Consider the following 16,388-nt stretch of genomic DNA (forward strand, 5'->3'; position numbering starts at 1 on the left):
TATATTTCATCGTTGTTTGATAGTTAAGTAAACTATACCCATTTTTAATCTTCCATTTTGGTGCTTTTGGTGACTGTATCTTTGCTGATAACATTAAATATTTAAACCAGAGGCTGAGATAATTAAAGTACAATGTCATTATCGACCGCATTTTTGCACTTTTTACTGAGATTAGGGCTCATTTTATGTTATGGTTTTATATGAAAACCAGATCCATTCTAATTATCAGTAAAAGTGCATACAGAATCAAGTTTTCTAAAACTAATGCTCATAACTAGAAAATATTTGAGTTATGATGCAGGTCCATGTAAATAGAGTTAGAATGTGTTTATTGTCATAATTACAGGTGCAGCAAAATTGAAAGTAAGCATCCTCATTCAAGAAACATCATGGAAGGTGTGTGTAAAACACACTAAGGAATAAAAAAACAGATGGTTTAAATGAAGAAATGAATGATTTGGGCAGTGACTATCCTGTTTTCCGTGATGAATCAGAGCTGAGGTCTTTGACATATTTAATTGTTAATACATAGTCTGTCACCCTGAGGTGCTCCATCCATCACCAGAGACTCAGAGTAGAGCTGCTTCTCCCAGTTGAAAGTGACTTTATTTACATTTGTTCTTGACTTCTCCTCAAATTAACCATTTTTTTTCATATATCTCCTGTATGAATCATGGATTCAGTCCGGAGGTGGAGAGGCACTTGACCGACATATGTCAAAAGGGAGCTGATATTAAACAGACTGTGGTTTCTCTTTTGCTGCAGAAGCAGACTCTCCCTGGTGACTCGGCGGTGAAGTCCATGGTGACAGAGAGGGTGTGGGACTAAGGCAACTAGATATGAAGCTGGAAATGAACCAACTGAAAATAGATGAGGAAATGGCTAGGACTTCAGCAAGGGGAAAATACCCTCAACTGAAGAACTTTTGTTGGAGAAATGTGTCCAAAAAGGATCAGAGGGGTTTGTGTCTCTGTCTGCAAGTAACTTGTGATGATTCTCGGTCAGACAGCAGCGTTTAGAAGGGTGTATTGCCCACAGAAGCTGCACCCGAGTGTGTTTTCATCTTGTGTTTGTCATTCGTGCCACGGTCAAACAAAGGCAGTATTTAGGGAAGATGTCAGAGGTCTGAGTGAGTCTGCGTCGTCTGACACTGTCTCGGAGCATTTGCGTGTTAATGTCGATGAGGATGTTGTGCATTAGTTTCCGCTTAGTCTCTGAGAAACTCTTGAGCCTGTCACCTCTGGATCCATGAAACGTTTGCTAACAGATTAAAGTGAAGTCCCAAAGGGAGTAGTGACATGGAGGTGTGAGTGAGAGAAAATTCAAAATGTTTATATAGTTAATATAAATGTAAAAATAAAGTGACAAATAGCTTCATCCAGGAATTTTGTTGAACCCCTGAACAGGTCGTCCACTCACACACACAGACACACACACACACACACACACTGCGTCATATTCTGAGCTGACAGACTGGTGTATTCTGTCTCTTCATTTTTTAACATGTAGTCACATTCTGATATAATTTTTGTAATTGTTTTAGCATGTCATTTAAAATCCCAGAACTGAACGTTATGTTTTATATTTCATTTGACAAAAATGCCACTCAAAAGTAGAGTAATTGGTATTCATAAATATTTTGGAAATATTTTGGAATATTTTGTGCATATGACATATATTGTTACATTTTGTCAATATTTGATTTCACAAAATAGAAATTGATAGAAATAGTAGATAGTAGATAAAATACTATTATTATTATTATTATTATTATTATTATTATTATTATTAGTAGTAGTAGTAGTAGTAGTAGTAGTAGTAGTAGTAGTTGTTGTTGTTGTTGTTGTTGTTGTAGTAATTAAATAGAAATAATAATGAATGTATTCATAGAAACAAACCATAACATACTCTTGAATATTTTATACTTCATTTGCCAAAAATGCCACTAAAAAGTGGAGTAATTGGTATTCATAAATATTTCGGAAACTGTGGATATGACATATATTGTTACATTTTGTCGATATTCCACCCCATTTGATTTCACGAAATAGAAATGGATATAAATAGTAGATAGAAGAAAAAATATTGTTTACTATTTTTATTATTATTATTAGTAGTAGTAGTAGTAGTAGCAGTAGTACTAGTAGTGGTAGTAGTTGTAATTAAGTAGAAATAATAATGAATATATTCATACAAACAAACCACAACACACTCTTGAATCGCGTTATAAATCAGTTCAGGATTCATAAAAAAGATACAATAATACAATGCTTCAACGCTTCTGACACTTCTTTTTTTACACTCTTGACCTTTATTAACACTATTCAAGCTGATTTAAGCAGTTAATTCACCTAATAAATAAGAATGATATGAAATTAAAAATGTAGACTCATGTAATATCCTCTCAACCTGAGCTGCTTTGAAGGGCTGCTTAAACTGTGTTGCATGCACATTGTTCATATTTTGAAGCTTTAATACTCAGCAAAAGGTCCCCACAAATAGCCACAAATAGCAAACGGTCCCTAAAAGTAGGTGTATTTCCAAGAATTGGTCCACATGAGTATAGCTATAAAGGTTCATCCACACACACACACACACACACACACACACACACACACACACACACACACACACACACACACACACACACAGTTCTGTATCTTAAATGCGGTTCAGTGCGGTGAATGAAATATGAATATATATTTCATCAAATACACATTCACATGGATAAACAAATCATAATCGGTTTGTTTTGAAGACAATATATTCCACAGCATATATTATTAGATTAATATTGTTATTATTATTGCTATGTGTTACGTGCAAAGGAAAAGTTAAGTATAGTCGATGGCCAAAGACAAAAAAGGAAATTATAATGTGATGATTTTGAATTCTTATATTTAAGTAAAATATTTTTATTGATCTAACATTTTAGGAAATATGTGTAAGATTTAAGAACAATTGCTATCTCATTGCTCACACACACACACACACACACCTACACACACGCTTGACTGGGGGCTGATGAGGTCATGGCTCATCGCTCCTGCTTGCGTCACCACAACGGTTCTCCTTCCAGCCGAGCTGCAGCTGCTCCTCTCACTGTTGCAGCAGTGTCCAAAAAAAAAAAGTTGCCTTAACTCACAGAAACCCTTCACGTGTAGACTTTAGAAAAAGAGACGGCGGTTTAGCTGTGGAATATGTGGGCATATCCGGGTCCCACTCCCAGATGTGCACTCCTGAACGACACACATTTGCTTTTCCAGCACTTTTATAGATTGACTAGTGAGGCATTTTACACGGCCCGGTGACGTCAGCAGCCGAAATGAGCGGCGCTTGGTTTTTCCTTCCTTTCCTCCCTACAGACCATAATCACCCTCTAGAATTACAGATGTGATAATCTGGGTCAGATGTGATGCCAACAGAAACACTGCCTGCTAATCTAAACAGCCCGGATTTGCATTGGTGTGCGGCTGTGTCTGGGTGTGTGTCTGCGTGTGTGTGTGTGTGTGTGTGCTGGATTTCTCGGGTGTGTCTCTCTAATGAGACAAACTCTAACTATAGATGACTCACTCGCACATTTAAGAAACCGATACCGATCCACTAAACACGTCCTGTGGATGAAGAAAATACCAAAAGCTTTTACTCTCCTGCAGCACAAACCCATGTGTTGTTCATGTCTGTCGCACAAAAACACACATATTTTAGCATTGTTGTTGACTTTCCAACACACACAGATGCACACTCGTAGTCCTCTCAGTGTCGTCGATGGCTTTCCTACATACACACACTGTTCCTCTTTCCTTCTCTCCACACCTCTTTCATATATTGTTCCTCTCTCAAACACACACTGTTCCTGTATCAACAGCTTTTGTGTTTTCAGTGTTTTCAACTGAAATGTGTGTGTAAGTGTGCAGAAGAAGCGTGACAGGAACTACGTTGGCTTAGTGTGTGTCTCTGTACTGAACTCAAAACTTCATATTAGGCAGACTTAGTTTCAGCTTCACACAACAAAACGGCACAGCGGATGTTTCAAAATTCCGTTCATGTTTAATTTTGAATCATCCCCTGCCCTTCTGTTTTCGACTTCCTGTATTACTCCTGCTCTTCTGACATCCTCAGTTGCCCTATGGCCGTGACTTTAATATCATTTCCAGCACTTAAATTCAAGATGCGGTTTTGTGCCTGTGTGTTTGTGTGTGAGGACGATTCGGTGCCAGCTCAGTGACGTAGAGGACATGAGGCCCAGGCGGGAGCTGTGAGTGGCGGTAACAGCGTCTGCTGCTTGATCCGACTTCATTGGCTCCCGCTCTTGACGCAGATGCACCCCCTCTTCCCCACTCCACCTGCTCATCCAGCCAGCACCCTTCATTCACCCCCCTTTTTTAAAACCATTTTTTACCTCCACAGCAGCCGCCGCACGGTTAAAAACGCTCTCATTAACCATCTTCCGAAGTCTTCCGGAAGGCCTGATGAGCGGCTGAAGGTTGCAGGCTTGGTTTTTCGGGTCATGCTGAAATTGCAGTCATGTGTCAGACACTGATGACGTGTGTGTGTGTGTGTGTGCTGCTTTGTTGAGAGACATCGTGATGGTGGATGACGCTGCCTCTCATTGTCACGAGCAGGTGACCGCACACACATGCTCCACTCCACCCTCAATTTTGGGCAGAATATGAATCAGTATTTGCGGCGCCCGAAGTACAAAGCACTCCGGGTGAAAAGACGTCAATTAAAAAAATAAAATAAAACACAATGTTTGGAGGTAAAACAAAGAAAGCATCATTTCTTATTGAACCCAGGTTTTCCTTCCCGCCAGTGGTGAGTCACTAATATGAAAGGGCACTTGCAGGTGTGTTTTCCTCGCACCTGAGATGCTCTTTTGATCGGTATAGACTCATTCAGTGAAATCATGCAATCGATTTCATCACTCACAGATGTTGCGATCCCAAACTTTCCTCATCTTACATCGTGGCCATAAAAGGAAACTTTTGCCAGATGATCCTGTTTCCTGTTGACAGAAACCAGCTGAGAAACTCTTCCAGCGCATCACGCTGGCAGAAGAAGACATTTTCATTATTGTATGTTTAATCCCGAGACGGCCGAACCCCACACCGCTCTGAGGTGACTCGTCTGTCGCTGAGGGAGGTCAGAATATTCCTGCTTTTAGATGCTTTAAACATCGATGTTCAAGAAGATATGAGTAAATAAACTGTGATTCAAAATAAATCAGTTCTTCTGGGAAAATAAATACGCTTTTTAACATGTAAAAATAGCTTTTTTAATTTTATTTTGGCATCAATAAATGCCATTTTTGAACTTGTATCATCATCATCATCATCAATTTTTGACAAAGAAGAGATACAATAACTCTAGTCTCCTGTGTCAATGACTTTTGTCCTCCATCTTGATCCAGAGTTCCTCACTTTACAGTGAGTTTTGTTTCCATCTCATGGACTGATCAATGTATCTCCATGATCACTTTCAAAGCGAGAATTGCGTCTCAGAACCATGGTGAGAGCCGGTAAGAGTACTCACCAGACAGGTTGTAGACCCAACTGTCTTATATGAATTTGTGACCACTGTCTTATTGTAAAGCATGTGATTTTAGATGTTGAGTTTTAGTAGTTTTTTTCCCTTTTGGATTACAGGGGTTTGTATCATGAGTCAGACAAGAGATGGTTGTATTTGGGTGCAGGAACATTGCAGTTTTAAGGGCCCATCATAGTATTTAAATATCCAGAAGTGCACGGAAACAGAGCGGACCTCAAACTTAAAGCAATCTTTACCACAAGGCCATTGGTAGCGTTGGTGCTGAAGGTGTCATCAAATCTCACGTGTTCCAATCAAATCTCAGGTCTGTTGTATTTTATTAAGTTACGTTTGAGCTCTAAAGTACTTCCGGTTCAGCTGTCAATAAGAACACAATGCTGTCCAACATATGAACATACTGGTTTTGTCTCTAATAAGACAAGATGTTTTTTTCTGTCTGCAATCGCTATACTGCTAGAAAATTACAATGTATTGATGCATAGTTCCTTCCACCATGGAACTAACACTGTCCGAGGTCTCTGGATTGAATGAGGTCTTTTCGGCATGCTAACATACCTTTAATGTGGTGTGGCGTTTGTTTACATTCGACCTATAACTGTACCATCATATCACTTGACATCACTTTCAGCCAATTGTATTTTTATGCATCTTTCATTGGAACGAATGTGTTGGACGTTACATTCAGCGGCGCCTATAAATGAGGACAAATGGGCTTCTGAACTGAGCGTCTGACAGATGTAACTGTCCGCTCTAAAACTGGATGTATGTCCACCCTCATGGTTCACAACAATGCTGGTGTATTCACAACAGACATCAGCAGAAACCAAAGACCATAATGTTATTAGATTGCCTTTGTCTGTCTTCTCTCTTAGGAGCTCCAGCAGATTTTTCAATCTCAGTTGCTTAAGTCGCAAACTGCTCCCTGCCTTGCCTAAAAACAAAAAGGAAAAGAAAGAAAATATCGGACATCAGGACTTTCTGTCTTCTGAAGGAGTCTGATGTTAGGCGTACTATGCCGATAACTTGTTTTTTTGGGATGTAGTCAAAGTTGAAATTTGCATTTAAATCATTCAGAACTTCTAATGTTGATATGACGGAGGTAACTTTGAGATTCTGTTGAAGAAGGAACACGAGGTTCTCTGTGAAGTTTAAATAAGTTTGTGTTGCAACACATGACGATGGTCACCATGCTACTTCTGACACCATTTGTCACTTACAGGACGTGTCCCGATCCTCTCACAGACCAAGACGTTTCTGAGCACACCCTTTTTGGTCCTGCATTTTGAAATTTCATCTTAAGTCACTCCTGCCATTGCTATTTAAGCGGCCTATGAAATGACAGCCAATGATGCATGTGAAGGGACCTTGTATGGAGACTGGAGCGGAGCAGACGTGGCTGTTACGTAACATGCCGTCGACCGTCTCAGGGAGGTGAGAGAAAAAAGATCGAGAACAATAAGACGAATGGGTCGACTGTGCTAATGAGTCAGAAGAAGAAAAAACAAGAGGATGTTCAGAACATTGAGTGATAAACAAAGATGTCATCTTGTCTCCGGGGAGTGCCATGGTGTCGGAGTGAGCAGCAAACCTTTTCCACACTAGACCCCGACAGCCTCTTAGTCCAAATGCCAATTATTACAGCGACGGAGGGCAGGTGATGGTGTGCTCTGATTTGTATTTCCATTAACCTAAATGATTTACCTATCCCTCGCACATTTGTCCTCATAATGGGTCTCAGCGCTGTGACGTCCATTGACGTCACGTTGCGAGACGTCCGCATTGCAGTCGCATGCAAATCTGTGCGTGCAAGCTCTGTGTTACTGTGCAATCTTTATTTTATGGCGGACAAATGCAAGTAAGCAGAGGCAGCAATGTGCTGGATGGTTGTTGAACTAGTCGTGAGCCAAGCTGTGAAGATGTGCATAACTCCCTCAGCCCCCCAGGGACCCTGTATTTTCATGGGCCTGCCTCTGACGTCAATGCTCCGGCTGTCCTGTGGATTGTCAGAACAGACTATTCAGTTGGGGGGAGGGGACTGGAAGTCTCTGTGGTGTGTATCTGCCGCATGTGATGTGTATGCGTGTCTGTAACTATGCTCCTGTGTGTTCATGTTTGCGTGCGCTCGCATGTGATCTGTAAATGTTTCACTTACATTTGGGGAGTGTGTGTTCAGCAGCGTGCAAAAAGCTTGTACTGAATCAGAAATGTGCTTAAGTGGATGAGATGTGTAATGTGGGAATGGGTTTGGGGGCGGGGAGGAGCGGTGAGAGGGGTAGCAGCACACACGTCTGAAGATGTGCACCTCTTGTGTTGGACACAGAGGCCGCAGTCATCGGAGGATGTTTGCTAAAAACAGCCGAGAGCGGAGAGCAGTTAAGCACGGCAGCGGACCTCTTCACACACCGGTCAGCTGTTGCTCACCGCTATACAGCAAAGTGGCTCCTTTACCAGTTGCCATGTGACATCGCATAATGTCATGAGCCTTTTTTTTTAACTCATCCAAAACAATTCAGTCTCTTCTTACACAATGGTAATGAGAGTCAATGAACATTTGAAATATTTCAAGAGATAAGCTTGACGTCGGGTCAAACCGCTTCCTCCAGCGATGGGAAATGATCACCTTGTGAAACTATGCGTGGTTTTCAGACTCTGTTTATGTCACTGCGTCTGTTTTAATTTATGTTGTTGTGTGTGGTCAGAGTTTAAGAGTATTCTTTATCACAAACTTCCAGAGCATTCTGCGCTCTCATTTTGCTGATCTGCTTTTCAAATATTCCTTAAGAACCATAGAGAGAGATTTTTATTTTAGGCCCATCTCTTCAGGTGCAGTTGCATGTGTAAATGTCCATATGTGGCTGCGGAGATTGTATTGAGATGCATCAGTGAAAGTTATGAGAGATGTAATTGGTTTTTATTAAACATAAAATCTGGTGTGTTGATTGTTATATGAGAATTTAGGCTGGTTTTCCTGCAAGTCACTGGCATAACTGTGACGGTGTGCATTCTGCCGTATGTGGACGGTGGTTGGTGACACGTGCCTGGTCACAGTCGTTGGCCCTGGCAGGGTCTTTTCAGTGCTGTTAGTATTGAGAAATGCTGTTGAAGGCGTATAGTGTCTCCTCCAGTCACACTGTGCTATGCCATCGCTTTGACTTCTAAATAAATCTTAATCATTCTAAAATGTACCTATTGATTTTCAATGGTCCAACAGGCGCATCCGGTCACATGCCCAGCTTCAGTTAATAAATCAACTTTAATGTGACGGTAGTGACAAAATGTGGCTTTGACTGAAGAGTTTGAATGTTTTTTCCTTTGTTCCCTGCTTCCTGGTGTCTTCTTCTCATCTCTCTTATGTGTCTTACAAGCCCTCTGTAGCGCTACTGCCACCTGCTGCCAATTGAGCAGACTTCACTTGAAATATCATTAACACAAATTGAATAGATAAAGTAAATGTAGCGCTGAAAATACACCCCGCAGTTTGAATGAAAGGTAAATCCCTGATTGTACTATGATGAATATCCATTTAATGCTCAACGTTTACATCCGTATTTTTATTTTGTTCATATTTGTACACATTTCCACAAAGCTTACGAATATGGACCAAGCGGAGCAGTACCACCGGAAACCGTAGGGGCAGTGTTGCCACCACTACCCGATATGTAGCTCTAATGAGACACGAAGAAGACATACCAATAGTGGTAATTCTCTGTCCAGTTGCAATGTGTGTAATGGCCTCATCTACCACCGCTTCTTACAACGTTGCCTCCGTTTTTGTCTTTAATGCAAGAGGTACATTATCAATGCTTCTCCACAGTCGCCATATTTGTTTTGCCATTTGTCTCTGTCATAAACGTTTGACTGTGGGCTGCTCCCCCTGGTGGAAATACTGTTGAACAGCAATAGAACCATAAAGAATGGATGGAAGCATGTGATCTGTGGCGGTAACATTTTTTGAAAAGGTACATTTTTGTCCTTCAAAAGGTGTCGCACTATGATCCGCGCTGTGTGTATATATATATATATAATTTTTTTTACACTAATGCATGTTTTTGCGTGAAAGAATTTTGTTTAAGACTGGATTTGTGTAAGTAATATTTACAAGGGACCAGAATCATTTTTCCAGGGCAGGAAGCAAAGGGCAAGGTGAAAATAAACAAAAAAAGTCACTGAACTAGAACACGCCATCTATTGAAGAAATGTTAGGAAAAAGGTAGAATAGATGAAGTTTGATGGCTGAATTGTAGCAATCACTTGCACAATATTGGAGACCCTGATGGGGACCCTGGTGGTTATGATCATGGAGGTTTCTTTTATGAATAACTGTTGGTAGCGTGTTGGTGTCTTGACTTGGGTGCGGTGATGTTTAATAGGATCATGTGTGATTCAACAGAAGGTAGTTTAAAGGTCTGTTTATGTTTGCCAATGTCTGGTCGAGCCTCCAAAATGTTATTTTTACACCAAGAAATTGTTTTCGTCATCTACTGCCCGGCAACCATCTGTTGCTCGAAAACATGACCCACAAAACCTTCAACCTCAGCTTTGTGTGATTCATGTTGTTTCACACCTACTCAAGTGCCTTCCTCGCCGTGTAGATGCTGTAAGGTTGCTGCCACTTTATCATAAGTGGCCCTCTCCCACGTCAAGCTGAAATGACTAAACCGCACGTCTCTCATTCTTCTCTGCACTGGTTTCATCGCCAGAATTCCAACAATCCAAGCACATGATCTGATGAGGATGGAACAACCACTCTGCGAAACAGGATTGTATTTTGATCTTTTAATTAAACTCTTTATTTTCCGCGAGTTTCATCGGAGCATTTTTTTTTTTTCTAACATCACTTGGAGGGTGCGTCTAAAATCAGTCACGATGGTATGCTATTGATGTCTCACAGTGACATGATTAATCCTGGTTATAAAAGTCTGTTTTTTATCGCGACTCAGCTCTTATTATCTGTCTGCTTGTGATAAAAAAAAAAAAGCGTTTAAATATGAGACTGATGAGTCAGAGCATGTGTTTCGCTGTTAGTGGGTTATGAAATGGAATCAATGGAGGGCCCCTCAGTTGAATCATACCTGGGTGCCTCGCGGGGTATGATATGAGGCATCAATCACTTCGATGTCACTGTGTTGCCTTGACTATATTTGGGAGTCTTTTGACTTTGGCTATGTACTTATTGAATATGAATCCCTTTAGAAATCCAGGACTCATGCTACTGCCTAAGAGTGGTTATGTCTTGGCAGGAAGAGATGTTGGTGACAGACACATCTGTTCCAGTCATTGTATAATACACTTACCAAAACAGGCACCTACCTGTTGCTCCTTCACTATGTCTGAAAATCCAAAATGTGTATGTGAGATGCGGGCTTTCATAAGTTGAGGCGCTCATAAATGTATTTATTTGAATTTAAACAGACATAAACAAACCAAGCGCTGCCCGAAACCCAGACATATTTTAACTGCCTGCTAATTTCCGATCACAGACGGAGACATAAACATTGAGATTCAAGCTAGGAGTGATGCTGAAACATTCAGTTGTTTGCTTCTTTTGAGTCGGGAATATTTGGGTTGCTGTTTTTATCGTTTCCCATGAATGTGTGGTTGGGAGGAGGCAATGGGATGGTGCAGTATAACATCGATCCATCTGCTACACTTTGACATTTTCATTGCTCAGCTGTGCTGCTCAAGAGTTAAATAAGGAAACCTACCTTCCTACCTAACCAGTGAAACATCTGCACTTTCCTCACAAGGAAAAAAATTGGTTGTGTTAATTGTCACAAAATTTTAAACCACAATTGTCAATCAAGTATAGTTATTTACCAAAATCTTTTTACCAAAAAGTCAGGAAACAGGAAACCAGTCATGTACAATATGGATTCCCCTATGTTTACAACTTAAAACACAAGTTTTCGGTTCAGTTTCCAGGCAGATCAACGGCAAAGCTGAAACACTGCAATCATCGAGGCTCACAATGTCAACATGCACAGATATGCTATATTGAGTTTCATTTAGAGCCCCAAAAATGGCTCAAAATGAAACATGCCAAGTGTCACATGTGCTGCTCATGTTCGGCCACCGAAGATGACTTGGTCGGCCATAATTGGCCCCCGAGCCTTGACTTTGACACATGCCAAGAAAGTCTCATGAACAACTGCCCGACTGATGACCCAACACGCCAATATATTGGCCGGTGGCCTCTTCCAAAGTGTAACTGTGCTCATCTAGTGTTGTAGTGCAAAAATACAGTGAAAATAAGATGATATTTTCATTGACCTGCTTCATGCTCTGTCTCTGCGTGTGCAGTGAAAACCCAGCACAGCAGTTTCTGAAGCTCTCACCGCCATTCGCTGCAACATCAAACAGTCATAAAAACAAATTTTTGACTCTGCAGGGATTTTCCTGAAGTGAAAGTACGTCACATAGAATTCAAATGTGACCACTGAAACTAAAAAACGGCCGCGGCTGACGCTGACGTACCCCCACCCTGCTCCACTTCTCTCTTTAGATATGATCATAACTTGACTCCGGGGAGGCCCACGCTCTTCATGCTGTATCATCTTCCTGACTTCAGGTGCTGATAGCACCGGCGTGTGTTGTGTGCACCATGACACTGGACTCACTTCATTTGGGTTGTAATTTTGGACGCCGACAGGCAGGAAGTTGAGGCGTCATTCCTGTGCAGCGACTGACGTGGGTTTCACCCAAGCGCTTCATACATCGTGTTGGAAGCTTTATGAATAAATATGGAGCTGTTCTAGGCAACTATAGCCCGAGTGGAAACACAAGCGACGGTGATGGATTCATTTTAGGAAGGGCTGCGCAGTTCTTACGTCAGAGTTAGCTAATACAGGAAATCTTCTGACAAGCACTTCATTTTCACAATGGTGATAAAAGTACCCAAAACTGGAACAAGTGTGAGCTTCAAGTTTCACTGGTGAAGACAATTTTTTACTGTGCCGCTGATTTAGCTCACAACTTTTTTACTTTTTATTACAACTTCATTTGTAAGTGCTTGTAATTTTATATTTGTTTAAGAAAAATAGCTGAGTCCAGATTTCATCCTGGTGGTGTGTTTGTTATAACTTATGCTTCTTGGTGTAAATGTTTTGTAGCTTATCAGTATTTTTGTAGCATTAAGCCTCATAGATATGGGTTAAATGTTTTATTTTTAAATTACATTGACTGTAGATGTAGCTTTGACTATTGAAACAAAACTAAATATATATTTACATTGCGTGTGTTAATACAAAGAAAGTAGCATGTTTTGACCTAAAACATTTTAATGGAAATAAATATTTATCTGTTTATTAACTGCTATTAATTCTGTGTTATGAATATTAGTGCTAAAGAATGACAAAATATGTATTTTAATAATAATTTTAGTACTTCACAGGGGACGATTAATATAAAACATTCCTTTTCCTCCTGTCAAGTCAATATTGCCAGAGTTTAGGTGAAATAAATGGGAACGTCGAGCAGCAAAGCTACGCAAATATTTAAAGTCAGAAGGCGCTACGTAAACGTTCCCGAAGAAGGACCTATGTTCTCCAGACTAAACAAAGGAGGCGTGATAAGCAAGTCGACCGTCTGCTTCTAGCCTCACTCACTTTTTATATTTTCTCAATGATTTTTTTTTTACTAAACATGTATTTATACTTATATAACTCATCAGCATGGCTCATCAGAAATGCTTCACCTTAGGAGAAAGTGTTTTATGGAAGGCAGTCTGTGATAAGTGAAGTTGGCTCCTGTCATGGCGCCAAAATGAAGAGGATGAACAGCTTGTAAGTGTTCACATACATGTCAAGTCTGGAGGAGTGTGCGAAAGTGTAAGATCATCCTTTCACAATAAAATCTCTTCTCCAAAGCTCAAGCGCTGGACTGGTAAAATATTCAGTTTTGGAAAATTATTTTTTTAAATGTATATTTTAAGCCATTAAATATGATTTCATGTCACATTTCATGAGCGTTGAATCAAATGAATATAAAATCAATGTGGTTTGTATGTCAATCACATTTAATGCAACGTGGTAACAACAATATTAACAGCAATATTGTGTTTAAATTATTTAAAATGCATGCCTGACATTTAGTCAAATTGGTGAGAAAGTCAAACAAAAGATGGTATGGTTACTTTTACTCTGAGTTACCTTGACACTGATCCAGAGCGGAGCATTGTGTGTCTCTGAAGTCAGACATCCATAAGACTGTGGTGGCAAGTTCGCCCACGTCCTTGTACAGTTGTTCCGCAAGTAATCCATGCTGTAAATGACTCTTAAATATATGCCGTTGTCATTCTTCATCTTGAAGTCCAGAATTGTGTGTGAAAAAGGAAACATAATGAGTTTGGTCTTTTATTGTGAAATCGTAGAAGGAAACAGCTGGAGGTTAAAGGTTACTTGATAACGAGAAGCGCCCCGTTTGCGTGCGTGTACGCGTGTAAGTGTATGAGTGTGTGTGTGTGTGTGTTTACTCTCGGTCCTCCGCCTCCACCCGCCAGTCTGCTGCTGCTGCTCACTCACAGCGGAGCTCCCACGCCGAGGAGGCGGACCGACTGTAGCGACACCTCGGCCAGCGGTGCCGGGTCACAGCGCTGCTGGAAGGGTGCGGGGCTGCTGCCGCTCTTCGTGCCCTTCCCTCCGAAACATAGTGCTCTTCTGCTCGCGCTGTTTTTTGGGGAGGAAGTGGACCCAGCATCCCCGGAGCGTCCTGGACTAGTTTGCGCGGCAGAGACCAACCCTCTCCCCCGAAGCTGCGCTCTCCACTTGCGTTCACTCTCCGACATGGAAGATGGTCCGTCTTCGACAAGCTGTTTCAGAAGGTTAACGGACTGCTTCCTGGGTGCAAGTAGGTTTATTCGCTTCATTCTATCCGCTTGTTGTCACCGCCGGCCGAACTTTTATGAATGACGGCTTGATAGAAGATGTGAATGGGTGGGGACGGGATGGAGGGGGTGAGACGACCGAAGCGTGTTTCTGAAACTATTTAAAACAAGCTTCGTTCAATACTTGCTGAATGCTTCATTTTTTTCAGCAAAGCTTGAGTATGTTTTGACACAATATTCACAACCAAATTTGCATGACACGCTTAATAAACCAATATAAATTAGAACAGAAATATATGATTATTATTATTATGAATTGTCAGTTATTATTCACAATCTTTCTTATAGTATTAGTGTTGCAAGTCATTTTAAAAATAAATCATGTTCATCATTTCATTCTGTGGTTGTTTTATTTTTCATGTAAATATATAGATATTTCTTAATCTCCAGGCTCATTAATTCAAAATTAATTTTGCAACACTAATTCACAGTAACACAATCAATGATCACATGCATCATGTGAATTTGAGAAACACATTTTCGCAGATAGACGCTGAAAATTAGATGAAATGTGCCTCGAAGTATTTCTCAACGCTGTTTGGTGAGAAGAAATGATGCTTCAGTTGCACCTCTACTGGTCGCGGTGAAAGAGCTCTCATAATTACATGGTAATTCTGCACAATTCAAGAATTAAACACCACAATGAAAAACCCATGAACAAAAATGTAAAGCTTTTTTTCTGATGTAGTTTGATACCAGCTTGTTCCTTGCTGCTTTGATTGTTGGTTCTGACGTCTCCTCAAGATCAGCAAGTTTAGCATGGAGCATTTACATTATGATCTATTCAGATGTGAAATGTCGAAGCTTTAATCTAATTAAAAGGAGCAAATAGTATATTATATTTTTGATTTATTTATTTTAAACAAAACTTAAGATGGCCCTATATCCATGACATCAAGAAGAACAAGTTATTTTATCTTGAATGTTGAACATTTTCTTAGAAATATTTGTGGTTGAGCGTCATCTTTACTCGAGTTAAATGATATATTGGGGGATTCTGGGCTGGTAATGTATGTTGTTGGCGACGTGGTGTTTAGTTTCCCTGAACGTTAGCATCCAGAGTGTCCCAGCGTCACACAAGTCCTGCTGCTCATATGACGGTGAGCCTTGCACGCACTCATTCAGAGTGTGGATGAATCCGTTTGTAGTCTGGCGCGTCATGCGTTGCGCACATTGTTAGTGTATCACCGCGTTTCCTCAGGGTCAGCCCTAATGTGATCTCTCAGGCATTTTCAAACCCAATTGGTTGTCGATGAGTCGCCTCAGTGGGTGAAGAAGGCTGCATTGTCAAGCAGGAAGTACTCTGCCTGAGCACTTCCTCTTCTCTCAAAACTTCCTCCTGCTGAAAAAAATATCCGTAATGTGATGTCAAAATGAAAGCTTGATTGAAATTAGGATACCTGAACATCTCCAGGCCGACAGATCACATGTCAAATGCTTCAGCTCTGTCTTCAGTGTTTGTTTAAACTTTGCAGGAAATTCAAGCCTTAGGAAATGGGCTTGTTATGCCGTTTGAACCCGTTTCTATCTCAAGATTTGTGTAGGACTGGATCGCTGCCAAGCCTCTGTGCGAGATGTGTGCAGTCAAACAGAAGACATTCTCTTAACAGCGTCTGGTGACCCTCTGTCAGCTCGTCTGAGGGGTGATATCTGAGGGGATGGGAAAAGGCCAAATGCATTGATATTTCTCAACAACTTGTTCTCTTGTCAAAGCTCATAAAGGAACAGTGCGGTGGAGAAGACGCAAAGATCTGTGGTTCTCATTAGCAGGTTCCCATCGGGCCTTCAGTAGAGCGGCTGAAGAGTTCAGCAACAGTCCAGATGTGGAGTCGGGAACATGACCTCGAACAGGCTGGATGAGATGCTGCAAATCTAATAGAGATGCAGCTTTATTCATAACCACCCATGAGCGCAGAGGTGTAGTGTTGCACGACCACTAGAGAGTTTGGTGGAGCTG

General features: G+C 40.9%; 1 protein-coding gene across 4 annotated transcripts in view; it reads left to right on the forward strand.

Annotated features, from left to right (window-relative positions):
* Window positions 1-16,388, forward strand: part of pde10a (phosphodiesterase 10A) — a 49,994-nt gene that overhangs the window by 4,534 nt on the left and 29,072 nt on the right. The window contains exon 1 of one of the 4 annotated variants that reach the window (XM_053875093.1): window positions 13,844-14,394. The exons of 1 other annotated variant lie outside the window; for it this stretch is intronic. In XM_053875093.1, coding sequence (XP_053731068.1) covers window positions 13,995-14,394 — 400 coding nt within the window. In that variant the 5' untranslated portion in view covers window positions 13,844-13,994. Of the gene's footprint in view, window positions 1-13,843; window positions 14,395-16,388 lie in introns of those variants that run through there. 2 more of the 4 variants (XM_053875090.1, XM_053875091.1) reach the window with 2 other exon arrangements.

The sequence above is a fragment of the Synchiropus splendidus genome, chromosome 9, assembly GCF_027744825.2.
Source record: "Synchiropus splendidus isolate RoL2022-P1 chromosome 9, RoL_Sspl_1.0, whole genome shotgun sequence".
NCBI classification, from domain to species: domain Eukaryota; kingdom Metazoa; phylum Chordata; class Actinopteri; order Syngnathiformes; family Callionymidae; genus Synchiropus; species Synchiropus splendidus.